This window comes from Oncorhynchus masou, chromosome 8 (assembly GCF_036934945.1).
Source record: "Oncorhynchus masou masou isolate Uvic2021 chromosome 8, UVic_Omas_1.1, whole genome shotgun sequence".
In the NCBI taxonomy this organism is placed as follows: Eukaryota; Metazoa; Chordata; class Actinopteri; order Salmoniformes; family Salmonidae; genus Oncorhynchus; species Oncorhynchus masou.
In genome coordinates this window covers 41,585,741-41,612,489 of record NC_088219.1, presented here as the reverse complement: position 1 = coordinate 41,612,489, position 26,749 = coordinate 41,585,741, and the positions used below count along the sequence as shown (strand labels likewise).

Here is a 26,749-nt window from a genome sequence, read left to right as displayed (position 1 = left end):
TAGGCGACCTGACGCCCCAATGATAGCCTCGGTGTGTCTTCATTCGAGAGAGTTTCCGATCAGAGACTTGGAAAGCTGCAATATTATATGCCGAGCAGAGACATGGCTGGATGACTATGTAAGTAGGACTCAGTGGTTCGATCGGACAAAGGAGTGCTCGGGCGAGTCCAAAGGGTGAGGGGGTGAGTCTTCATAAAACAACCAGCGCAATGCTTCCAGTGTGAAGGAAATCTCAAGCTTTTGCTCACCTGATATAGAACACCTCATGGTGAGCTGCAGACACTTACCTACCAAGAGAGTTCTCATCCGTAATTATCAGGGCTGTATGCATCTCTACAAGCCAACACCACTTTAGCACTGAACGAACTGTATAAACAAACAGGAAATCACTCACCCAGCGGCAGCGCCTCTGGTGGGCGTCGACTAATGCGGGAAGACTTAAAACCGTTCTACCTCACTTTTACCAAACGTGTCCTGCGCCACTAGGGGGCGCTAAAACTAGACCACATGTAAGGTCCTCCCTCAGGCTCCCTGCAGGAAATATGACCATGACCCTTTTCTCCTGCTTACAAACAAAAAGACTAAGTACCAGTGGCACAGTATGGAAATGGTCTGATGAAGCAGACTCAATGCTAAATTACTTTGGCACTTTTTCCCCACACTGGGATATGTTCCGGGATTCATCTGATAGCATTAAGGAGTTTACCAAATCAATCACGGGCCTCATCGTAAGTGCATATGTCTCCAGAGTAACTATACGAACGTATCCGAAACAAACAAAAAAAGAGCAACCACTTACAAGAAACAGGACACTTACAAGAAAGCTACAACCTCCGACGAGACATTGAACATGCAAAAGGACAATATAGAAGTGAGCTGGAATCCTATAAAATATGCTCATCGTATGTGGCTGGGCTTGCAGACAATGGATTACAAAAGGGAAACCCAGCCGTAAGATACCCAGCGATGCCTTTTATTCTCACTTTGAGGAATACAGAGTCTTGCATGAAAGCACTTGTTCTAGATGACTGTAACACTTAAGCAAACCAGATTGAAATGAGCCCCTAATGAATACGGCCCAGCGTGCAACTGAGGACTTTACTACTTGATCTCTCATTGGATGAAGTCCTGTGTGGCCAATGTGAGTAAAACTTTTCAAACGGTTTAAGACTCACTAGGCCGCCGGGCCAGAGGGAATACCAGGGTGCAGTCTCAAAGCATGCGCTGACCAGCTGGCAAGTGTCTTCATGGACATTTTCAATCGGTCCCAGTCTGTAATCCCAGCATGTTTTCAAGCTGACCACCTTTATCCCACTTCCCAAAAATTCCAAAATAACCTGCCTAAATTACTATCGCCATGTAGCACTCGCATATGTAATTATGAAGTGCTTGTCCTCTCCCACCTGGACAAGAGGGGAAATAACTACGTGAGAATGACGTTCAGGCTACAGTTCAGCGTTCAACAGCATAGTGCCCTCCAAGCTCATCACCAAGCTAGGGAACCGGCGACTGAACACCTTGCTCTGCAACTGGATCCTGGACTTCCTGACGGGACGGCCCCAGGTGGTGAAGGTAAGCAACAATATTTCCGCCACGCTGACCAACACGGGGGCCCCTCAAGTAGGCGTGGGAGGTATACAGAAGATTAATAAAATGTGAATATTTGTAGCTACTTAAGTAAATACCAACTTGTACAATACGCTAGGAGATAAAGCAGATTGCGTTCTTAATTTCACCTGTCACATTATGAAGCTTAACAGTAGCCCACATTCACGTTGTTTCGTTTACAAGCACACAACAACGAGAGACCGGAAGCCTTGTAAGGACACTCACTGTTGTGCAGCATGCGGCAGAAGATTTAGTTACACCCTGGAATTCCAAACTTTAATTATTATTTTTTTTACGGTTGCCAGCTAGATATCTTAATAGTTAAGCTAACTGTATAAAATGTGCTAAATGCTCTGCAGTTGTGCATTTGGTTTGCTAACTTAGTAGCTAGTTACCTAGCTAGCTAAGTGGTTAGGTACTTGCATAATCAAGCTTCTCTTGGTAACAGCAGAGAATCCCTTACTGGATCAAGTGCCTTGCTGTCTAATATTGTATTTGTGGGTGCAGCAAACTGTGTAGCATTTTAACTTTATGAGCTGGGATGTCTGTCCTGCAAATAGTTTGTCAAATCCTGTACTCGTTAGCATTTACATGTACTCGTTAGCATTTACATGTACTCGTTAGCATTGCTAACCTGATTAGAGGGGTTCTGTGGAGTTTGGGATGGCACAAGGTCGATATCAAGATATGCAAAATGCAGCATCATGAGGCATTTTGAAAGTTACATATCTTGAAAACTTGATGACATTCAAAACATTTTGGGAATCTCTCAACAATGGACTAATGAAACAAATACCAAAAGATAGTTTGTGTGTGGAGTTTTCCTTGACGTTTGCTGATGTCATGATGGCGATAGGCTTAATTAATCACTGGTGGCGATCAGACCGCCTACAGGGAGGAGGTGTGGTGCCATGACAACAACCTCTCCCTCAACGCCAGTAAGACCAAGGAGCTGATCATGCAATACAGGAGAAATAGGGGAGAGCACGCCCCCATCCACAGGGTCCACACACATCATGTCCACACACATCTGCAGTCACGGAAAGGGCATGACAGCGCCTCTTTCCCCTCAAGAGGCTGAAAAGATTTGGCATGGGCTCTCAGATCCTCAAAAGGTTCTACAGCTGCACCATTGAGAGCATCCCCGCTTGGTATGGCAAATGCACCACCAACCACTAAGCTCAACAGAGGGTGATGAGGACAGTCCAGTACATTACTGGGGCCGAGCTCCCTGGTGCCTGATCTAGAGGTCCAGGATGGCAGAGGAAGGCCTAAAAAAAAAATTGCCAAAGACTCGTCACCCAGCTACCGTCCGGCAAGCAATACTGGAGCATCGGCTCTCGGAGCATCAAGCTCCAAGAGAGCTTCTACCCCCAAGCCATATAACTGATAAATAGTCCAGGTAACCATTAATTAACTCTTGCACAGACTCTATGCACACACACAGTACTAGTCAAAAGTTGACCCACAAACTCATGCAAGTTTTTTTCCTCTACATTATAGAACAATAGTTAAGACATTAACACTATGAACACATGGAACCATGTAATCAAGTGTTATCAAAATATTTTATAATTAAGATTCTTCAAAGTAGCAACCTTTGCCTTGATGACAACTTTGCACTCTTGACATTCTCTCAACCACCTTCACATGGAATGCGTCTCCAACAGTCTTGAAGGAGTTCCCACATATGCTGAGCACGTCTGCTTTTTCTTCACTCTGCAGTCATTCCAAACCATCTCAATTGGGTTGAGGTCAGGTGATTGTGGAGGTCAGGTCTTCTGATGCAGCACTCAAATCGCTCTCCTTCTTGGTCAAATAGCTCTTACACAGCCTGGAGGTGTGTTGGGTCATTGCACTGTTGAAAAACATGAGTGGGACTAAGCCCACTGGGGCGGCAGGTAGCCTAGCGGTTAGAGCGTTGGGTCAGTAACCTAAAAGAAGCTAGATCGAATCCCTGTAAAAATCTGTCGTCCTGAACAAGGCAGTTGGCCTACCTGGGAACAGTGGGTTGTCATTGTAAAGAGTTTTTATTTAACTAGGCAAGTCAGTTAAGAACAAAGGTTAAATTAAAAAATAAATTAAAAATAAGGCCAAACCAGATGGGATGGCATATCGCTGCAGAATGCTGTGGTAGCCATGCTGGCTAAATAAAAATCACTGACAGGGTCACCAGCAAAGCATCCCCACAACACATTTCCTCCTCCATGCTTCATGGTGGGAACCACACATGGAGATCATCCAGTCACCTACTCCGCGTCTCACAAAGACAAGGCAGTTGGAACCAAAAATCTCAAATTTGCCCTCATCAGACCAAAAGGACAGATTTCCACTGGTCTAATGTCCACTGTTCATGTTTCTTGGCCCAAGCTAGTCTCTTCTTATTATTGGTGTCCTTTAGAAGTGGTTTCTTTGCAGCAATTCAGCCATGAAGGCCTGATTCATGCAGTCTCCTCTGAACAGTTGAGATGTGGCTGTAACTTGAACTCGGAAGCACTTATTTGGGCTGCAATCTGAGGTGCAGTTAATTGCCGACTTCTGATGCTGGTAACTCTAATGAACTTATCCTCTGCAGCAGAGGTAACTCTGGGTCTTCCTTTCCTGTGGCGGTCCTCATGAGAGCCAGGTTCATCATAGCGCTTGGTGGCTGTTGCGACTGCACTTGAAGAAACTTTCAAAGTTCTTGAAATTTGTTGTATTGACTGACCTTCATGTCTTAAAGTAATGATGGACTGTCGTTTCTCTTTGCATATTTGAGCTGTTCTTGCCATAATATGGCCTTGGCCTTTTACCAAATAGGGCTATATTCTGTATACCACCTCTACCTTGTCACAACACAACTGAATGGCTCAAATGGATTAAGGAAATAAATTCCACAAGTTACCTTATGGCACACCCGTTAATTGAAGTGCATTCCAGGTGACTACCTCATCAAGCTGGTTGAGAGAATGCCAAGCATGTGCAAAGCAATCATCAAGCCAAAGGTTGGCTACTTTGAATACATTTTGATTTGTTTAACACTTTTTGGTTACTACATGACTCCATATGTGTTATTTAATAGTTTATATGTCTTCACTAGTATTTAAAATGTAGAAAATAGTACAAATAAACAAAACACTTGAATGAGTAGGTGTGTTCAAACATTTGACTGGTACTTTACACACACACACTCACCTGTTTCTGCAAATCTGTTCTTTATTTTACTCGTATTGTCTATCCTGATGCCTAGTCACTTTGCCTTGCCTTCATGTACACATCTACCTCAAACACACAGTGAGTGAACACCCCTTGAAATGAGTGGATTTGGCCATTTCACTCACAGGATGCATTTCAGGATGGCACAGAAGAACCTGGCTGACATTTTTCATTCTCCCAACCAAAAATTGTGCTACTTTTTAAACTTATTGTCTACATTCCAACTAGTCCGTAGGTCAAATTTCTGCCCTGGTAGAGCTGCCCCGATCAAATGTAAGTGCTGTTACTGTAAAGGTCTAGAAGTAACAACGGCTCAGCCGCAAAGTTGTAGGTCACGCAAGCTCACAGAACGGGACCGTCGATTGCTGAATGGGCAGCGTGTAAAAATCATCTGTCCTTGGTTGCAACACTCACTAACGTCAGCACAAGAATGGATCGTCTGGAATTTCATGAAATGGGTTTCCATGGCCGAGCAGCCGCACACAAGCCAAAGATCACCATGAGCAATGCCAAGTGTTGGCTGTAGTGGTGTAAAGCCGCCATTGGACTCTGGAGCAGTGGAAACGCATTCTCTGGAGTGATGAATCACGCTTCCCCATCTGGCAGTCCGACTGATGAATGAGTTTGGCGGATGCCAGGAAAACGCTACGTGCCCAAATGCATAGTGCCAACTTTAAAGCTTGGTGGAGGCGAAATAATGGTCTAGGGCTGTTTTTCATGGTTTGGGCTTGGTGACAGTTCCTGTTTAAGCGTAATAATGCCCTATGCACAAAAGCAAGATCAATACAGAAATGGTTTGTCGAGATCGGTGTGGAAGAACTTGACTGGTCTGCACAGAGCCCTGACCTCAACCCCATCAAACACCATGACAGCATAATAATTGCACAGGTGCACCTTGTGCTGCGGACAAAAGGCCACTCAAATGTGCAGTTCTCACAACACAATGCCACAGATATTTCAAGTTCATGCAATTGGCATGCTGACTGCAGGATTGTCCACAATGCTAATTTCTCTACCATAAGCCACCACCAATGTTGGTTTAGAGAATGTAGTACATCCAACTGGCCTTCCAAATGCAGACCACGTATGGCATTGTGTGGGCAAGCGGTTTGCTGATGTCAACGTTGTGAACAGAGTGCCCTATGATGGTGGTAGGGTTATGGTATGGGCAGGCATAAGCCACGGACAACGAACACAATTGCATTTTAAATTGATGGCAATTTGAATGCCATTCATCCGCCGCCACCACCTCACATTTCAGCATAATGCCCCAGCTCTTCCTTGGCCTGCATACTCACCAGACATGTCACACATTGAGCATGTTTGGGATGCCCTGGATCGACTTTTAAAACAGCGTGCCAGTTCCCGCCAATATCCAGCAACTTTGCACAGCCATTTAAGGTAAGTGGGACAACATTCCACAGGCCAGTCAACAGCCTGATCAACTCTATGTGATGGAGATGTGTTGCGCTGCATGAGTGAAATGGTGGGCACACCAGACACTGACTTTTTTAAACCCCAATTTTATGAGATCCAATTGCAATCTTGTTTCGTCGCTGCAACTCCCCATCGGACTCGGAAGAGGTGAAAGTCGAGTCCAAAACATGACCCACCCAACTGCACTTCTTAACACCTGCCCACTTAAACCGGAAGCCAGCCGCACCAATGTGTCGGAGGAAATACTATTCAAATGAAGTCAGCCTGCAGGCACCCTGACTCCTGGTCACGGCCGGTTGTGAGACCGCCTAGGATCCGAACCCAGGTCTGTAGGGACACCTCAAGCACTGCGTTAGACCATTGAGTCACTCGGGAGGCCCCTGACTGGTTCTGATCCACACCCCTACCTTTTTGTTTAAGGTGTCTGTGACCAACAGATGCATATCTATATTCACAGTCATGTGAAATCCATTGATTAGGTCCTAATGAATTTATTTAAAATTGACTGATTTCCTCATATGAACTATAACAGTAACATCTTGTAAATTGTTGCGTTTATATTTTGTTCAGTATATTTCATTCACGTACTGCACTTCCAACAGACTGGTTTAGTGTGCCAAAGCCACTCTCACAATGAGTTAGGTCAAATTATACACTTCCCCACTGGAATGAAGGCCCGGCTTGACTGACAGTCTACTGCAGACTAAACTGATGGTTACACTCAAGGCCTAAGTTATGAAACTGTATGCCCTGTCATCCAGAGTCCAATTCAAACCTGGCTTTGATTGCATCAGATCAAAAGAGCAGTCTGGGGGTTAGATGGACAGCACCCCCACCTACCTCCAGCATGCATGAATGCATGCATATATATGAGAGCGAGAGGTACAGTAGTCAGAATGCATTGAACATTAGCCTTCCTGTTTCTGTTGGTTGCAGACTGTTGAACTCTTTACAGATGGAAACACTGGACTGGAACACTCCTGCAGCTTGAATGGTATGTACGGTCACTGGGTAGGTCTACTGTATTGTATGTACTAGGGGATGAGGGAGTGATGGACTAGGGTCAAGCAGTTCACTGACAACTGATTAACATAAAGTCTAGGAGTAGGAAAGAAAACAGAATGTGTGTGTGTCAGCTGGTGAGAATGTACCTTGCCAGCAAATGTGGAGGCATCCCCCAGTACAGCTAACTATTCCAAACAGTATACTCCCCCTGGACAAGAGCTGACTAACCACTCCTCCCACCCACACCCAAACAGGGCTGTCACCTTTAGCAGTTGGTTGGGTTTGTGAAATAGACAAAAGGTATAAAATGAAAGTGAGATATGAATTAAAAAGGCATGTATAAAGACAGCCATATAGACAGAATGGAGGGTTACTTCCCATTCTCCTGTGTGAGAACCAGACTGTCTTTCTGGTCATTAATACCAAGTCATGTTCCTACCTGCTTTTTATTCTGTACTTACTTGCTTCTCTTTCCTTCTGAAAACTGCAGCTTTGGACATCTTTAGAAACTGTCTGGTTTCTGCCCTCGCTCTTTACCAGACTACAATACAGTCAGACTTATGGGTGGAGGAAGGGCTCACTATTATATCAACTGGCTAGGCTTTATTGTTTTTAGTATTAGCTAGTGTGTCTATTACTATGAACAGTGACGTACTATACTCCTGCAGTAGTAGGGAAATAATTGGCCTACTTTAGCCTGGTTTTTACCCGGTGATGACTACCTTTGTCCTGATCTTGTCCACGTTCTGATTGTGCCCACGTTTTTTTTTACACGTGGAGATCATTAAAAAGATGCATCATAATGTGATCGTGAACAGTTCCTCCTGACCACCTCTGGAGGTAGTCAGGGACCGATTGTATCTGGATAACGATCGTGTTTAAAAACAATCTGGATGGTCAAGCCATTTAAATTCATCATTATACCGCCTCTAACATCATTGACAGGAAGCACCAATGACTTATGGCATTAATAATGGTCTTAAACCAAATAAATTCATGTTAGTTTGAAATAATTAATTATATATTATATATGGAGGTACCTGGAAATCTGGTCACAATGCAGACAAAGTGGACAGATAAGAGACATTTTAATACCATGATCGGATCATATTGATCAGATCAAAAAACCTACATGTTACTGCAAGGTGTAAACGAGGCTCCTTTTGCTTGTGATGACATTCTGAGAGCCTCACTGGAAGTTGCTTGCCATTTGCGACAGACCCGTCACTTCCACAGATCTGACTGAAGAAGTAGTGTTTACAGCACATAGCTGGCGTTCACCTTCTCAAGAAGCAGCAGTGTTACAGTTGATACCTCATGTTACACACATTCATGGTAGAGAAAATCAGTTGTAATCAGGCATGAGGGTGAGTCTGGGGGGAAAAGTGGCATACATTGTTTCCAGCCACAACCAGACACATCCTGGATTCTGAGGTCAGAACCCCAGACTGAGTGGTTAGCTATGGAAAACACAAGATTGGAGTAGCCTGATCAGACCTCACTTCACCCAAGCAAATGTACATCAACAGGGTTGAATTGTGGACTGGTTCAGTGAATCGCAAGTAGCCCAAATAGGCCTACCCTCATTCCAGCTCTCACCCTTGTTGATCTTTCAGAAGGACACATTTCAACATGAGAAGTTAGCAGACCAATGCTTAAGCAATAGTATATAAACTTCTACAAGAGGGGTTGCATTCCTCAAACCTAAATAGTTCAGTCCATGTGACAGTTCAGCCTACACTACTCCCTAAATTGACAAAAATATTCTGTGGGAGTGAGAGGTTGGGCAATACATGCTTTAAATAGACTTCTGTATGGGCCAAACTACTACACTAACATTATGATCAAGCCGCCTGTCATTGGGAAAGCAGTTATTATCTCTGGGAAATAAGAACTTCCACTTTGGGCTTGATTCAAGCAGGGGGAGGGAGACTGACAGCTCTAAACGTACTTCAGCTGAGGGTTATGCGCGGCAATTTGACATTCTGTCATTTATTGAAACATTTGTAGCCTAACTTTCGAGGGATGCTGACTGTCGAGTAAGTTTCCGGTGAGTGTGGAAGGACGTATCGTTTTAAATCAATTGTCTTGTACCCCTCTTCACATTTTACGCAAATTAGGCAGCAACTCAAGAGGGAAATTAAATTTCCACGAGTTTAGTTGTTATAAGAAGGGAGAACTTACCTGTAATCATCTCCCGCTTGCCCTCGTCCAGGTGAGTGGAAATAACATCCCCCATGGCTACACCCCCTTGGTGAACTAACAACAATCCCCGACGAACGCGACCCCAAGAGAAGGGGCAAGAGAGGCGCGTTGGCCAATATCAAAGACACTATCTGAAACCGGGTGATGAAGAAAAACACTAGCCTACTGCGTAACACTTTGTCCTCCCCCGAAACGACCCCACATTCAATGTTTAACCGCAAGTTGGTCGCTTATCCTCCAGAAAACCTGGGTCGACAGAAAGTTGTGGAAGAGCGTTTAGTGTTGTACCTCGTCTGGAGTAAATGTAACAGTGGGCTCGTTCATTCTGACAAGACACACCCTCTGAAACTCATAATTGTTCAACGTGTTCAGCCTCCAGTCAATGTCATGGGTGTGGCTTTCAAGTTAATTTTCTGGGCCCAGTTTTTTTTAAATTATTATCTGGAATTTCGCCTATCGGATCAGATTAAATGCATAGAAAAGTAATGAATAGAACGGATGAATCATTGTCTTGATTAATTATATGTCTATGCATTTAATCCGATCAGATGTCCTGCAATCCGATAGTATTACATTTTAGAATTGGGTTTTTCAAAACTGAAATTAGATTCTGATCCTCCGTATAGGTATTTGGATGTGGTAATTCAATCTGACTTCAAATCAAGATTAAATGCTGTTTTTGCGTTTTTCAAATGTGATAAATATAGTTTGGGGGTCGAAAATCAGGATTGTTTTATTCCATTAGAAAGGTGGATTTAGAAAGGTGGATTTAGAAAGGTGGATTTAGAAAGGTGAAAGGCTCTACAACCAATACATATCAATGTAATTAAGGTGACAAGGCTTAGAAAACTTTCTTACATCTGAAAACTAAAGGTTAATTATGTTAAATTGACCGCAGTATAGGCATGTGGTCAGTTGTTATATTGAGAAGTGTGTACTTACTTATAAATGATATGCAGGCTCTATTACTTTTAATCTTGGTACCTTTATTCATGTCATTGAGTCATTTATTTGTCCCTATGACAGTGTAGTAGTACCCGAACCTATCCAGTAGATGGCAAGGTGCAGCCCTGCTCAAAGCACAGAAACTCTGGATTCTGTGATATATACATATATGACACAATATGATATTGTTTACACAGGCATCCCAATTCTGATATTTTTTTCTCCACTAATTGGTCTTTTGACCAATCACATAAGACCTTTTCATATGAGCTCTTTTTAAGACCTAATATGATTGGTCAAAAAACACAACTATATTGTGATATCTGGATCAGAATGATCCTCTCCAATTCTTTGCAAAAAAAAGAAAGGCTGTGTTTCAACAGGCAGCCCAATTTGAATAATTTTTTCCTAATTGGTCTTTTGACCAATCAGATCAGCTCTGAAAACGATCTAACGTGAACAGATCTGATGTGATTGGTCAAAAGACCAATTAGTGGGGAAAATACCAGAATTGGGCTGCTTCTCCAAACACAGCCAAAAAGGATGACAGAATTTGGATCATTCTTATTTTGTGTGGTGTTCATAGAATAACCTTTTCTTATTTACAGAAATTATATCTGGCCATAATTTCAACTTCATTATTGAGGTAAGGAAATGTTGCTTTTAGCTTTGGAAACAAATGTAGGCTAATAATCGTTTTTTAACACTAGTCTAGGATAGACTACAGCCATCTATCATGTTTGATGATGACATGTCATTCTGTTAAGTTCCTGTCAATTGTTTGACTTCTGTTTTGGTAAGAAAGTCATCTTTGACACTGACAGTGTTTAGGAAGAGGATGATGAGTGAGAGAGATGGGGATGAGACTGGCCAAAAGAGGTGTACTGCGCCCCCGTGTGGAACGTCGACATTGGCAAACGTTGAAAGGACCACTACGGACGATTTTCATCCAGGTTTGTCTGAACAATTTTGGCCAATTCTAAAAAAGGTACAGCCAATTAAAACGCGTCAGTGATTCGTATAGGCTTCACAATATATTTGCACTACAAATGTATTCGACTATTCAAAAGTTAATTTAATATGGGCCTATCAATAAAACACATACAGGTGCAAATTGCAAATTAAAATATAGTGTTGCGTTTTTTCACATTGACAAAAAAACGAAAAAAAAATGAACTACTAAAGGAATGAAAAAGTAAATATGTAAAACATTAGAAACAGTATAATAAGGAAATTGGCAAATGTATAAGTGAATTGGCTAATGTAGCCACTGATGTGGGGGCGGAGGAATACGGAGTGACGTCTCTATTCGAAGCTCTGCAGTCAGCTGCGATGTGAGGCAATGCACATTCGGTCGAGCAGAGAAACGAGAGGAATACGGCAAGGGAGAAAGAGGGAGTCAAAGGGAGAGAATACGGTCAAACACACAATAGCATCATGGCACCCATAGGACTCAAGGCGGTGGTCGGTGAAAGTAAGAATACCATATTATATTTATACATCCATTTTGACTATATGATATGGAATAAACATCCATGGAAACGCATCGATGGGATGCACTGTGCATTTTCTCAATCCATTGATACGCATCGATGGGATGCACTGTGCATTTGTCTCAATCCATTGATACGCATCGATGGGATGCACTGTGCATTTGTCTCAATCCATTGATACGCATCGATGGGATGCACTGTGCATTTGTCTCGGATGGCGTGGTGAAGTGTATGTGTGGGTGCGTGTTTTTCCCAAGGATGCGGCAGGCTGTTGTGCGCTGATTTACCATTGTGCAACCGTGGTTATCAGCATGAGCCAAGGACCTATAGCTGTGCCATTTATCCCAGAGCTCCAGCGATGCTGATGCGTATTAATATAAACTGCACATGGTTCTTCGACGCGCGCTGCGGACCAATGATCAATGATTAAACAAATTTAAAAAATCAAACTCTGCATGAGAAGGTCGAGAAAGACACACCCATAATATACTTTAAATCGGAAATTAAAATATAAACTGTGCGGCATTGGGGCGACATTAGGAAACATTGTCTAAAATCACAGGCAGTTCTAGGCCCATTACTTTTTTATTTAGGCACAATGTTAACCGCACAATGGAACGTTGTAGGCATATAACAATTACATAGACTGGTTGTAAATCAATATTCTCCATCCAGGAGCGCAGCGTCTACGGGATTCCGCTGTTTCAGCAATGCCTCACCTGTTTCAGAAATGCCTCACCCCTATGATGGATCACCAGTAGCCTACAATACGCTGCGAAAAACGTAATCTTTCAGGTTGAACGGTTCAAACAAGGAAATGTAGGTTGAACAGTCTGATGATAGTCTTGGTCGGCAGTATTAGATGGATAATGGCGGAGGGTGTGTCCTGTCCTCTGTATGGAGCACATAAAGCCAAGGATAAATCCGCATTCGGTATGGTAACACCTTTTCGAAATCGGGTTTTACTGTGCTTTCATCCTCATATACAGGATGCAATGCACATAGACCCACTTGGCCCACGATGAAGGCCACAAGCATAATTTATGCAGCATGAGTAGCAGTTGTGAAACAGCATCGGTGTATGGTTTAAAAATAACCATCGATGATTGTTTTTAGACGGACCTGCTACTAGGCCTATTGCCCAAACTCCTGACTCTCTAACTGTTCAAACGAAATAGCAGTAGGCTATTCAGTAGCATCACAAATCACTGGAAAATGGATGCGCAGCTGAAACATACACCAGATTTATGATGGGGTGAGGCATTTTCCCGTGTCCTGAAGGCTCACTAAATATCGGTAACCATATTGTAAGATAAAACATGTTCTTCTCGGATAATGGCAAGTATGCAGTTGCCCCCTTCTCAATAAATGTGCAATCAACAGCAACGGAGTTATCTCCAGAGGTTATTATGGATGTATAGGTCTAGGCTTAGCCTAGAAGTCAGACCAGTGATAAACGAAGCTTTGGAATACCAATGTCCAGTGGGGGGTTCTTGCTTGTATGCCCCCTAGGGCAACAATATGCCTGGAAGTGTATATTCACAGTATTATGAATGAATTGTGGTTTATTTGATAGCATTTCGTAGTGTGACTGATTTTACTAATTGCATTAGTACTGTACAAAGTTAGAGGTGCGCTATGTGATAGATTCCCCCGCTCCCCCTACCTCGGGCTTCCAGTGGGGAGACCCGAGGTCAATTTATCCCCGCCCCATCTCGTATTTCTGAGTGGGAGATCTTCCCAGGCAGTAGCCTGTCTAGCTCACAAACTAGAATCAGGGCGCCCACTCCGACAAGGTTAATTGACCCGCAGTCCCACGCGGTGACATTATATCATGCAACGTGCAAATGAGCGATAGAAAACCGATCGTGCAAATGTCATCATTCCCAAAAAATGTGTGCAGGCTTCCCTGTGCCGTCCACGGCAAGATGCCGTCGTGGGCGGCTGCTCATGTCACCTATACCTAAATCTGCCACTGCCCATGTCACTGATGAACAAGGTATACAAATCGATTACTCCAGTAATGGTAGCGCAATTAGATATGCAAATAATATTAAATAAATGAACCCAACAGCTTGATTCTCAAGAGATCAGGTTAGCCTACGCACTCCAAATATGTAAGCAGGTGTGTATGACCATTGCAGCCCAAAAGGCCTACCTTGGTTTGGAGTGTGACTATAGTGAGGACAGCTGAGTCATATGTTTTCAATTTCTAGTGGTGTAATTAAATTGATGTCATAAAGCTGTAATATGTATAGTATGAATGATATCAGCTCAGTAGTAGATCTGGGTAATTTGGCTGCGGATTAGACCTCAACAAAACAAAACAAGGTTAAAAAGCGGTCTCGGGTTTCAAGGTTCAACGTGGTTGTTTGTTGGAGACGAATGAGAAGGTTTTCATATAGTGATTGGCTAACATTTGCATATAGTTTACATATTGTTATTTGACATGTCAAATAGTGTTATTTGATATATTTTATTCTTTTTGACCCAAACGGCATTCCATAGTACATGGTCTTGGCTGTAATAAAGGCCTAGACCTACATCTAAACTGCCGGGTGCATAATAATGTTTGGGAAAGAAAAGGCAGACACAGGATTTCAGTGCCTATTGGATTCCTAATATGCAGCATCGCGTTGCAAAATACATTTAGAAATCTATATTATTCATTTATTGCACCCAAACTGCTTGCGCGTGCCAATGAGCATCTACGTTGCCAAGGGCTAAAATTGAAGTCAGTTCTATTTGTGACGCTGAACGTGGTGGAAGTCCTGCCCCTCCCATCTCCTCATTGGTTTATAGAAGCAGGTACCCACATGCCATCTCCTCATTGGTTAGAACCACGTGGGTGACAGAAAGTCGAACGAGGTCAGTGGCAGTAATGCACCTAATTTATGAAAGTTGTTAATCGCAATATAAAGTCAAGAGAAGAAAAGGCCTAGAAGGAGGACAGATGACTAGAAATGATTCGGTTGACCGTTTTATGTGTGGATTAATTTTCGGAGTAGAGGACCTTGTGCATTTCAGGTAAAATAACAACTCAATGTTTATATATCAGTACAAATTAGCTAGCAACACCAAGCTAGCTAAATAGGACAAAATTAGCTAGCAAGTGCAAGCTAGCTAGCAAAATTGCCATAAATGTTTAATGCTTTTCGACCAGTCCTCAAATTAATGTAATTGGTTCAGAGTTTGTTGTTATATTTTAACCTGCGTGTCGTGATCGCGTTTGGTGTCGGGGGACAAAACAAATCAGCCGGTTTGGGACAAGAGGGATGTCACACATCCTGTACACACATCATTCAGTCTCACCCCAGTTATGAGGCTGTATTAATAAAGAGACCGATTTCTTATTTATATGTTGGAAATATTTAGCCTAAAACGTGCATTTCAACATTATCACAATGGCACGGAATTATATGAGAGCCTTTCTGTCAGACTGGGGTCTACAGGGTAAGATGTGAGTATTGTATCGTGAGCCTGACACAGCAGAGGAGGAAGGCTCGTGTGTGATCATGACTGTTCATCCAGTGACACATGTGAGGGAGAGGAACAGCAGACAAACTGGGCCAAGAATCTGTATCTTACCCGATGATTCATGGTGTTTCTCCTGCTTTGTTATTCCTGCTGCTTGATTGTTGTATTTTTAAATCGCACGTTTTGTTTTTATTGTTTGAATCGCCATGACAGTTCTTCATTTGACGTATTTGACTGGAATCAGTCTTGATTTATAAGATATTAATTCCAGAAGCCAAGGAAGTGTGTGTGTGTGTGTGTGTGTGTGTGTGTGTGTGTGTCAGCAACCACTTTCATTCCATTTCATTCAAACATTCCATGAAATGAACATTTGAAAGCAAAGGGGATTCACGACACATGGCCTAGTAAAAGTATCTCTATTAGTCCTTTTAAAAGGCTCTTTTATGAGTAATAAAGTATGTACCTGTTGGTAAAGTATTGTCCTAGTTTCTTTTTCATCTATTTCTGAAATCTAATTCATGAGTCCAGTGAATTCTCTAATGTTTTTCGCACACTAGAATGCCCCTTGCCAGAGCAGTTTTCTTAATTGCGCTAATGTCAACCTCTCAGGATTTGGTATCTAATCAAATGAACAGTTTGATGTCATTAGCAGTATTTCACCAGTATAAAATACATTGATGGTTCATAAAAACATTGCCAAATATGTCTAACACTTTACCTAAAGGTGACAAGTATAATGACTCTCTACTTGTTGTAGTGACTCGTGGTCTACAGTGAGAAATATATCAAGAGCACCCCACATTCCCATCGGAACTATGACACCTGCTAAGATCTTGTTGGGCCATCCTTCCAAATCTCCAACAGAACGTAAAGAAGCCTTGGTTTTACGAGGCTTGCTAAGCTGTTATTTCAAAGTGAATCAGAAGGACATATAGGTGACTAGGCAGGGAGAGGAGAGGGATGGAAGGAGGCTGGAAAGGAAGAGAGACACCTCTCCCTGTAGGACTTCAGGGTTGACCAGGCTCTGCAGTATAGTGAGAGAGGCAGTTACTGTACATTTCATTAGCCCAGGCCAAGCTCTCACCAGCTGCACAGCCCAACACCAGGACAGACACACATGAGCGTGCGCGCAAACTTCTCCACTGACCTTGGGAGAGATACTCAGCCTACCTCACAACACACTCATCTGAGCTCATTGTGTGACGCAGTGTTTGCAGCCTGCCACTGTAAACACAGGCATACCCAATGTTTAATCTGTATTCTAATGGCTGACTACACACGGACTAGCCCACTTGAATGCTAGATTAGAATAGTAATTATGAGAAATAATGAGCAGTCATAAAATCCCATTCTCCCGGATTAAGAAGCAGTGCTGCACTCTTGGCATTCTCTCAACCAGCTTCACCTGGAATGCCTTTTCCAGCAGTCTTGATGGAGTTCCCACATATGCTGAGCACTTGTTGGCTGCTTTTCCTTCACTTTGCGGTCCAACTCATCTTAAATCATAGCGATGGTTTTTGCGACTGCACTTGAAGAAACTTTAAAAGTTCTTGAAATTTTCCGAAATTACTAACCTTCATGTCTTAAAGTAATGATGGACTGTCTTTTCTCATTGCTTATTGGAGCTGTTCTTGCCATAATATGGACTTGGTCTTTTACCAAATAGAGCTATCTTCTCTATACCAACCCTACCTTGTCACTACACAACTGATTGGCTCAAACGCATTAAGAAGGAAAGAAATTGCACAAATTAACTTTTAGCAAGGCACACCTGTTAATTCAAATTCATTCCAGGTGACTACCCCATGAAGCTGGTTGAGAGAATGTGCAAAGCTGTCATCAAGGCAAAGGGTGGCTACTTTGAAGATTCTTAAATATAAAACACTTTTTTGGGTAATACATGATTCTATATGTGTTATTTCATAGTTTTGATGTCTTCACTATTATTCTACAATGTAGAAAATTGTAAAAATAAGTAAAGAAAAACCCTTGAATGAGTAGGTGTGTCCAAACCTTTGACCGGTACTGAATGTATGTATGTTTTTTTTTACACACATTTTCTCCTCTCCTTTGCTCCTTACTACATGTGTTGCTATATCAATCAATCAAATTAATTTATAAAGCCCTTCTTACATCAGCTGATGTCACAAAGTGCCGTACAGAAACCCAGCCTAAAACCCCAAACAAACTGCACCCATGTGTACAGAAATACACAAGTGCATTTATTCTATAGAAATAGAATGAATAGAACGGCCACCCCCATTCAAGTCAATGATGGCATAATGGGTGGGCTACCATTGCAAGTGTACACATAGGTGCAGTATAGTTGATATTTTGACCTTGGAGCTAAGCAGGAAGTAAAAACGGGAAGGAAAAGTAGGAAGATTAGGCATACCTACCCATCAATATGTTCTGTGATACATCCCATAATCCCAGTCAGTACTGGATAGAACTTCATGGCACCCTCCGCTTGTGTGGAAAACAACCGTTGTTTATCTAGGTTAACCCATTGTCTCACAGCAAAAACGGCACCCCTTTTCAAATGCAATTTTCTTGTTGTCTGCTTGTTTTAGTCAATTACAAAACAACATTTAAGTAATTACAGCATGTCTAAACATGACTTTTCAACATTGCCTTCTACCGAGCGTTCTCACTACTTAGAAAAACATAATATTTTAGGGCTTCCCTCATGCCCCTTTTCAAGACGGTGCTAGCAGCTACTTGAGTGAGTGAGTGCTAGCTAGCTACCGACCAGAACATTAAGCTAGCCACGACCAACAACACAAGCAACCTAACTATACAGCAGAGGTGTGGACTCGAGTCACAAATATGATGACTTGCAACTCGACTTTGACTTTAACACCAATGACTCGTGACTTGACTTGGACTTGAGCCTTATGACTCAACCTGACTTGATACCCTCCCCCAAGCCTCCTCAAGCCTCCTCAACCCTCCCCAACCCTCCACAAGCCCAAATGTTAAAAATGATGCTATTAAAAAAGTGTGCAGCGCATCAACTCTTCATTTAACAGATTACAGTTTGAATCGGATCGCAGCCAATAAAATTGTGACAGCTGAGAAAAAGTTGTGCGTGGCCGTGCAGAGGAACGTTGGCGGGTGAATTCAGATGGAGCCCTTGGAAAGATGATACCCCCCCCCCCCTCAAAAAAAAATTGGATCTAAAGACGACGCTGTATCAACCAAAAACAGATTGCAACTTGCAAAGCATGCAGGAGGCTCTATTATTATTATTATTATTATTATTATTATTTCTGTCTAACAAAAAAGTGACGACAATGTTGGCTATTTTACACTGGGGATCAATGGTCAATAGTTGTTTTCCCCAATTTGTGGACGTGGTCGTGGGGAATTCCTTATTATTACATGAATATCCACTCAGAGTATTGCATGAGCCACATCAGTTAACATAAATTGAATGAACATTCTACATTACCATGGACATTATTTCATCGCAATACCAGACAGCCATTGTGAGTATACCCATGAGTTTACCAACGAGGGTTACAAGTTGCAAGCCCGTTCTATTCATTCTGTTTCTATTCATTCTATTTCGATGTGTGCTTCTGCTGAATTGTGGTGGTGGGTGGGTGGGTGGGTGGGGGGGGGTTGCCTAGGCAACCACCGACTTGTTTGCTCGTTTCTTGTTTCAGCAAGGAGGAGGAAAGGTTAATCACATTAAGAGCCCATGTTACCACAGAAACTAACCCAACTGTATGAATGCCTGGCCGTGAGCTGTTTGTAAAAATAATCAAATAATCAAATACTAATAGCGGTTATGAAGGTTATTTGATTTCCATGATGGTCTACATCCATAACTGTTGGTTACACGGTTATATGGTAATTGTGCCAGCCCCAGTTGCATGCCTTTAAAATAAATGTCTCATGCCAACATTTATATGTTTTTCATGCCAATTGCATAATACATTATACCAGCTATCATTACATAACACTGTGTTGTAGAAAAATGGAAAATAGATGGAATATAACACCCAGACACACTTAAAAAAAATATATATATATATTTTACCTTTATTTAACCAGGTAGGCAAGTTGAGAACAAGTTCTCATTTACAATTGCGACCTGGCCAAGATAAAGCAAAGCAGTTCGACACATACAACAACACAGAGTTACACATGGAGTAAAACAAACATACAGTCAATAATACAGTAGAAACAAGTCTATATACGATGTGAGCAAATGAGGTGAGATAAGGGAGGTAAAGGCAAAAAAAGGCCATGGTGGCAAAGTAAATACAATATAGCAAGTAAAACACTGGAATGGTAGATTTGCAATGGAAGAATGTGCAAAGTAGAAATAAAAATAATGGGGTGCAAAGGAGCAAAATAAATAAAATAAATACAGTAGGGAAAGAGGTAGTTGTTTGGGCTAAATTATAGATGGGCTATGTACAGGTGCAGTAATCTGTGAGCTGCTCTGACAGCTGGTGCTTAAAGCTAGTGAGGGAGATAAGTGTTTCCAGTTTCAGAAAATGTTGTAGTTTGTTCCAGTCATTGGCAGCAGAGAACTGGAAGGAGAGGCGGCCAAAGAAAGAATTGGTTTTGGGGGTGACCAGAGAGAGATACCTGCTGGTGCGCGTGCTACAGGTGGGTGATGATATGGTGACCAGCGAGCTGAGATAAGGGGGGACTTTACCTAGCAGGGTCTTGTAGATGACTTGGAGCCAGTGGGTTTGGCAACGAGTATGAAGCGAGGGCCAGCCAACAAGAGCGTACAGGTCGCAATGGTGGGTAGTATATGGGCTTTGGTGACAAAACGGATGGCACTGTGATAGACTGCATCCAATTTGTTGAGTAGGGTATAGGAGAGATTGTGGCGGAAAAATACTTCTCAGTTTATCTCAACATACTAAGATTAAGATACTACCGTGAGGGATTATTCAGGGTCTTCATCTTGTCTGCGCTTGTTAGAATTAAACCTCTCTCTATATTATTTTTCCTCTCACAGTGCCTTGCCCCTTTCCCACTGGTCTTGGCAACAGCAAAGGGTCACACTCACATCCATCCATTTCCTGCTCTGAGAGTCACCATGACCTACAGCCAGACTGACAACACAACCTTTGACCCCAGCTGAGATGTGGACGGGAGTTGTTTCTGCTTGCTTGCTATTCCTGTTCAGTTCTCCTGAGATGTCTCTGATCTGGGATCTGTTTGTGTTGTCAGAGTCTGGCAGGAAATGGATGGATGTGAGTGTGACCCTTTGCTGTAGCCACGATCCAGAAGATGAGAGGGAAAATAATATGGGAGGGGCTGTGTCCTGCTTAAAATGGCCGCCGGACTCTTTAAGAGCAGGGGTGTTACATTCCCTGGAACTGATGCTGAGATCTAGAGAAATCAAATCAAATTTTATTTGTCACATACACATGGTTAGCAGATGTTAATGCGAGTGTAGCGAAATGCTTGTGCTTCTAGTTCCGACAATGCAGTAATAACCAACAAGTAATCTAACTAACAATTCCAAAACTACTGTCTTATACACAAGTGTAAGAATATGTACATAAAGATACAGCATAGGCAAGATACAGTAGATGGTATCATGTGTACATGGGTCATGTAATCGTAGTCGCCAACTCCCAAGGCAGAACTGGAAAGTAAAGGGTTAAATTCACAGTATTGAGTCGCTAGGGCCAGGCATTGTTTGTTGGGGTCAAGGTTGAGGATTCTTCAAGAGTGGAAGACATAATACACAACCGTTACATAACCAATGACACAACAAACAGCCGGCCAGCCTCTCAATTGTTCCTGTGTGGATAAAAGGCTTACAAACCCTGTGCTAAGCATACTCATACTTAATGATAATAATTGATACCAAAGCATATTGAAGTGGAAAGGATAATGGTCTCTGATATCCTGTTGTGGTTTGTCACGTTGTGTTGGTTATCTGTATGAAGAGCGTGTTGAATGACTCCTGCTGGAGCCTAGCATTGTGGTATGGGTTGATGTTAATGCTAGCCTAGCATTGTGGTATGGGTTGATGTTAATTCTAGCCTAGCATTGTGGTATGGGTTAATGTTAATGCTAGCCTAGCATTGTGGTATGGGTTGATGCTAATGCTAGCCTAGCATTGTGGTATGGGTTGATGCTAATGCTAGCCTAGCATTGTGGAATGGGTTGATGTTAATGCTAGCCTAGCATTGTGGTATGGGTTGATGTTAATGCTAGCCTAGCATTGTGGTATGGGTTGATGTTAATTCTAGCCTAGCATTGTGGTATGGGTTAATGTTAATGCTAGCCTAGCATTGTGGTATGGGTTGATGCTAATGCTAGCCTAGCATTGTGGAATGGGTTGATGTTAATGCTAGCCTAGCATTGTGGTATGGGTTGATGCTAATGCTAGCCTAGCATTGTGGTATGGGTTGATGCTCTGCTGTACTCTGGATGACAAAGTCAGCATCAGGTGAATGTGACGTGTCCACTTAATTTGAACATATGAGACGTGATGTTTAACATATCTATAAGATGTCAAATTAATTTAGTATTTACAGTGACACATGCCTCAGGCTGAGGACAGCTATGCCTGATTCACCTACAGTTGAAAGAGCTCTGGGTCTAACCCATTCCAGTGCTTACACTGGTCTGGTCAGAGCCACAGACCGACACAAACACTTAGACGTGCATACTGTATTACTCTAGTCAACTATTTATTTCTAGTAGCATATGCCAGACTTTTATTGGTCACATACACATATTTCGCAGATGTTATTGCAGGAGTAGCGAAATGCTTGTGTTCCTAGCTCCAACAATGCAGTAATATCTAACAATTCACAACAATACACACACATCTCAAAGTAAAAGAATGGAATTAAGAAATATATAAAAATTAGGACGAGCAATGTCACAGTGGCAATGAATAGACTACGGTATATACAGACCATTCGGAAAGTATTCAGACCCCTTGACTTTTCCACATTTGTTACGTTACAGCCTGATTCTAAGTGCTGTTTTCCACGGCAGGGACTGGGACACTAGTCAGGATCGAGGGAAAGACAAACGGAGCAAAGTACAGAGAGATCCTTGATGAAAACCTGCTCCAGAGTGCTCAGGACCTCAGACTGGGGTGAAGGTTCACCTTCCAACAGGACAACGACCTTAGGAACACAGCCAAGACAATACAGGAGTGGCTTCGGGACAGGTCTCTGAATGTCCTTGAGTGGCCCAGCCAGAGCCAGGCCTTGAACCCGATTAAACATCTCTGGAGAGACCTGAAAATAGCTTTGCAGCAACTCTCCCCATCCAACCTGACAGAACTTGAGGATCTGCAGAGAAAAATGGGAGAAACACCCAAATTACAGGTTTGCCAACCTTGTATCGTCATACCCAAGAAGACTTGAGGCTGTTATCCCTGCCAAAGGTGCTTCGCAAAATATTGAGTAAAGGATCTGGGTCTGAATACATATGTAAATGTTATATTTCAGTTCTTTTTGTTTTTAATACATTTGCAAAGATTAAAAAAAAAACAGTTTTTGCTATGTCATTATGGGTTATTGTGTGTAGATTGATTAGGGAAAAACTATTTATTACATTTTAGAATAAGACTATAACGTAATTTTTTTGGGGAAAAGTCAAGGGGTCTGAATACTCTGAATACTTTCCGAATGCACTGTACATATGAAATGAGTAAAACAGTATGTAAACATTATTAAAGTGACCAGTGATTCCATGTCTATGTACATAGGGCAGCAGCCTCTAATGTGCAGGGTTGATTAACTGGGTGGTAGCCGGGTAGTGACAGTGACTAAGTTCAGGGCAGGGTACTGGGTGGAGGCCAGTTTAAGTCTAATTGCCTTGATATAAAAGCTGTTTTTCAGTCTCTCGGTCCCACCTTTGATGCACCTGTACTGACTTCGCCTTCTGGATGATAGCGGGGTGAACAGGCCGTGGCTCGGGTGGTTGATGCCCTTGATGATCTTTTTGGCTTTCTTGTGACATCGGGTGCTGTAGGTGTCCTGGAGGGCAGGCAGTGTACCCCCGGCGATGCGTTGGACAGACCACACAATCCTCTGAAGAGCCCTGCGGTTGAGGGCGGTGCAGTTACTGTACCAGGTGGTGATACTGGATGCTCTCAATGGTGCATATGCAAAAGTGTGTGAGGGTCTTAGGGGCCAATTTCTTCTGCCTCCTGAGGTTGAAGAGGCGCTGTTGTGCTTTTATTCACCACACTGTCTGTGTGGGTGGACCATTTCCGATTGTCAGGGATTTGTACCCAGAGGAACTTGAAGCTTTTCACGTTCTCCACTATGGTCCCACCGATGTGAATGGGGGCGTGCTACCTCAGCTGTTTCCTGTAGTCTACGACCAGCTCCTTCATTTAGTTGATGTTGAGGGAGAGCTTATTTTCCTGGCACCACTCTGCCAGGGCCCTCATCTCCTCCCTGTAGCTGTCTCGTCATTATTGGTAATCAGGCCTACTACTGTTGTGTTATCTGCAAACTTGATGATTGAGTTGGAGGCGTGCGTGGCCACGCAGTCATGGGTGAACAGGGAGTACAGGAGGGGGCTGAGCATACACCCTTCTGGGGCCCCTGTGTTGAGGATCAGAATAGTGGAGGTGTTGTTTCCTACCTTCACCACCTGGGGCGCGGACCGTCAGGAAGTTCAGGACCCAGTTACACAGGGCAGGGTTCAGACCCAGGGCCCCGAGCTTAATGATGAGCTTGGAGTGTACTATGGTGTTGAAGGCGGAGCTGTAGTCAGTGAACAGCATACTGTACATAGGTATTCCTCTTGTCCAGATGAGATAGGGCAGTGTGCTGTGCGATGGTGATTGCATCGTCTGTGGATCTGTTGGGGCAGAACACAAATTGAAGTGGGTGATGGGTAAGGTAGATGTGATATGTTCCTTAACTAGCCTCTCAAAGCACTTCATGATGACGGAAGTGAGTGCTACGGGGCGATGGTCATTTAGTTCAGTATTCTTTGCTTTCTTGGGTACAGGAACAGTGGTGGACATCTTGAAGCATGTGGGAACAACAGACTGGGATAGGGAGAGATTGAATATATCCGTAAACTCTCCAGCCAGCTGGTCGGCGCTCTGAGGACACAGCTAGGGATGGTGTCTGGGCCGGCAGCCTTGCGAGGGTTAACGCGCTTAAAAGTCTTACTTACGCTGGCCACGGAGAACGATAGCTCACGGTCCTTGGAGACTTTCTACTCTCCTTGTTAGCCTCTCTACTCTGCTGGTCGACACAGCAGAAAATCTCCCTTTTAAAAGTTAATATTCTGTTAACGCATACGTCATACCCAAATCGTGTTGTTGACTCATCCTATACTAGTATTTGTGGCCAAAGCATAAATTGGAGAAAAAAACCCAACTTCAAACTTGTATCTCAAACAGACCGTTTCAAAAGTGTGAAGGACGAGCCGGCCAATTAGCTGTTTAATCGCATGGATATTTGTAATGACTGCTGTACACCCACAGCGTTCTGTTGTTGGGGTACGCCATCACCATTCCAGCACAGAAAACCTGCTTTTATCATACTTAATTAAAACATATTGTAATCAATTACACTGTACGTCATATTTCGTAGTAATCTGGAAACACTGGACAGTTGCTTTAAGTTTCCTTCCCTCCTCTCAGACTGCCTGCTATGTGACTGTACTGCCACACAGGGGAGGGGTCAAGGAAGAGCCAGAACAATCCCAGAATGGCATCCTGTCTGCTGAAATGGTTTCCTGTGGCATAGCCTAGAAAGAGCTGGAAATAGACAAGAGCTGAATAAGCGATTCACTCTCAGCTATTCCCCACAAAGACTACAACTAAATGAGCACGTCTATTCCAAGGTTGTCCACTTTCCCTATGGAGCTCAGATAAGTATCCTCTTTCTCAGATCATCTACATCATGGTCACATCAGGGCATCTACGTCCAGAGTGCTGCTTTCCTGTACAGACCTAACCCCCTGGCTTTGAGTGGGCTGTGCTTAAAGGGATAGTACACCTAAATGGCCCTGTACATAGACTGCTTACAGGGTAAGAAAACAAATGTCGTTTTGTAATTTAACCATGAGGTGAACGTTGTCTACACAAATGTCTATCGGCAACAAATCTACTTCATTCTCCACACAGTCCCACACAGCCCATTCACACACACATCCTGTTTAATCTGTGATAATCCGTCTGTATCTCTGTGTACACCTCGATGTTGGCCACTGCTGATCTAAAGGGCTTAGCAGTTTAATACCATTTTTATATGGTGATACTACAAAACATTAAAGAGAGTCATCCTAAATGGATTTATCCCAATACTGCAGCCAGATGGCCAACACCAGCGATCGGGCTAATAGTGGCATCGCCACAGAAACATGGCCGCCTGCCTTGGCCTGACCCACAGACAACCTATGGGATTAGTCCATTTGTACTGCAGCAGAGGAGAACTGGAGCCAATGGCAGTCAACCAGAAATAATTGACTTGTTGTTTTTTTCATTCGGAGAACGAATTTGTCTTCTCTGCGTATCGGAAAATACATTTGATTCTTTAGTTCTGTTATGGAAGCCATTCTGGAAGGTAGCTGCAAAAGAAGGCATCATCTGTGTTTCAAGATGCGTTTGACTCATGTGTAGCCGCAGCCCTCCATTTTGCTAGCTACAGTGTGAGCACAGGAGGCTGCTGAGGGGCGGACGGCTCATAATAATGGCTGGAACGGAGCAATGGAATGGCATCAAACACATGGAAACGACGTGTTTTTGATTGATTTGATACTATTCCACTGACTCCGCTCCAGCCGTTACCACGAGCCGGTCCTCCCCAATTAAGGAGCCATATACTCTCCCCTTGCAATGATGTGAGGATTTTATCATGGATGGCAATGCATACATGGGTACAAATATATATATATATACACACACACACATAAACCATTCACTTAATGTAGAACTGAACCCTTGGCAGCATGCTGATGTGAATGTGGCGACTGAGCAAGTTGAGGAGGTTGCTTGATGGTCACCCTAGATTGCAAGCTGATATGGTCAAAACATATTGATTCAAAATGGGGAGATGTCTGTCCGTGATAAAGCGCTGCTCTGCTTTCTTGACATCACAATTGACCAAACAAGTCCTACAGGCCCTAGTTTTATCATACCTGGACTACTGCCCAGTTATATGGTCAAGTGCTGCAAAGAGGGACATGGACAATTTACAGTTGCCCCAGAACAGAGCAGCACGACTAGCCCTTAAATATACACAGAGGGCTTATATCAACAACATGCATATCAATCTCTCTTGGTTGAAAGTAGAGGAAAGACTGACTACATCACTACTGGTCTTTGTGAGAGGTATTGGCTCGTCAAATGTACTGAATTGTCTGTTCAGTCAGTCAAAACTGAGCTCAGACACTCATACATACCCCAC

The 26,749-nt window shown here is 43.0% G+C and overlaps 2 protein-coding genes across 3 annotated transcripts in view; one reads left to right on the top strand and one right to left on the bottom strand.

Moving 5' to 3' along the window:
- The window catches only part of niban2a (niban apoptosis regulator 2a), a 57,706-nt gene extending 47,921 nt beyond the window's left edge, over window positions 1–9,785 (bottom strand). Inside the window, 1 exon segment of the mRNA XM_064972468.1 lies at window positions 9,430–9,785. Within this exon segment, the coding sequence (XP_064828540.1) occupies window positions 9,430–9,484 (55 nt within the window). The 5' untranslated portion in view covers window positions 9,485–9,785.
- A 1,937-nt stretch (window positions 9,786–11,722) lies between these two features.
- Window positions 11,723–26,749, top strand: part of stxbp1a (syntaxin binding protein 1a) — a 61,213-nt gene continuing 46,186 nt past the window's right edge. For both annotated transcript variants that reach the window (XM_064972466.1, XM_064972465.1), the window contains exon 1: window positions 11,723–11,869. In XM_064972466.1, the coding sequence (XP_064828538.1) occupies window positions 11,833–11,869 (37 nt within the window). In that variant the 5' untranslated portion in view covers window positions 11,723–11,832. The remainder of the gene's footprint in view (window positions 11,870–26,749) is intronic.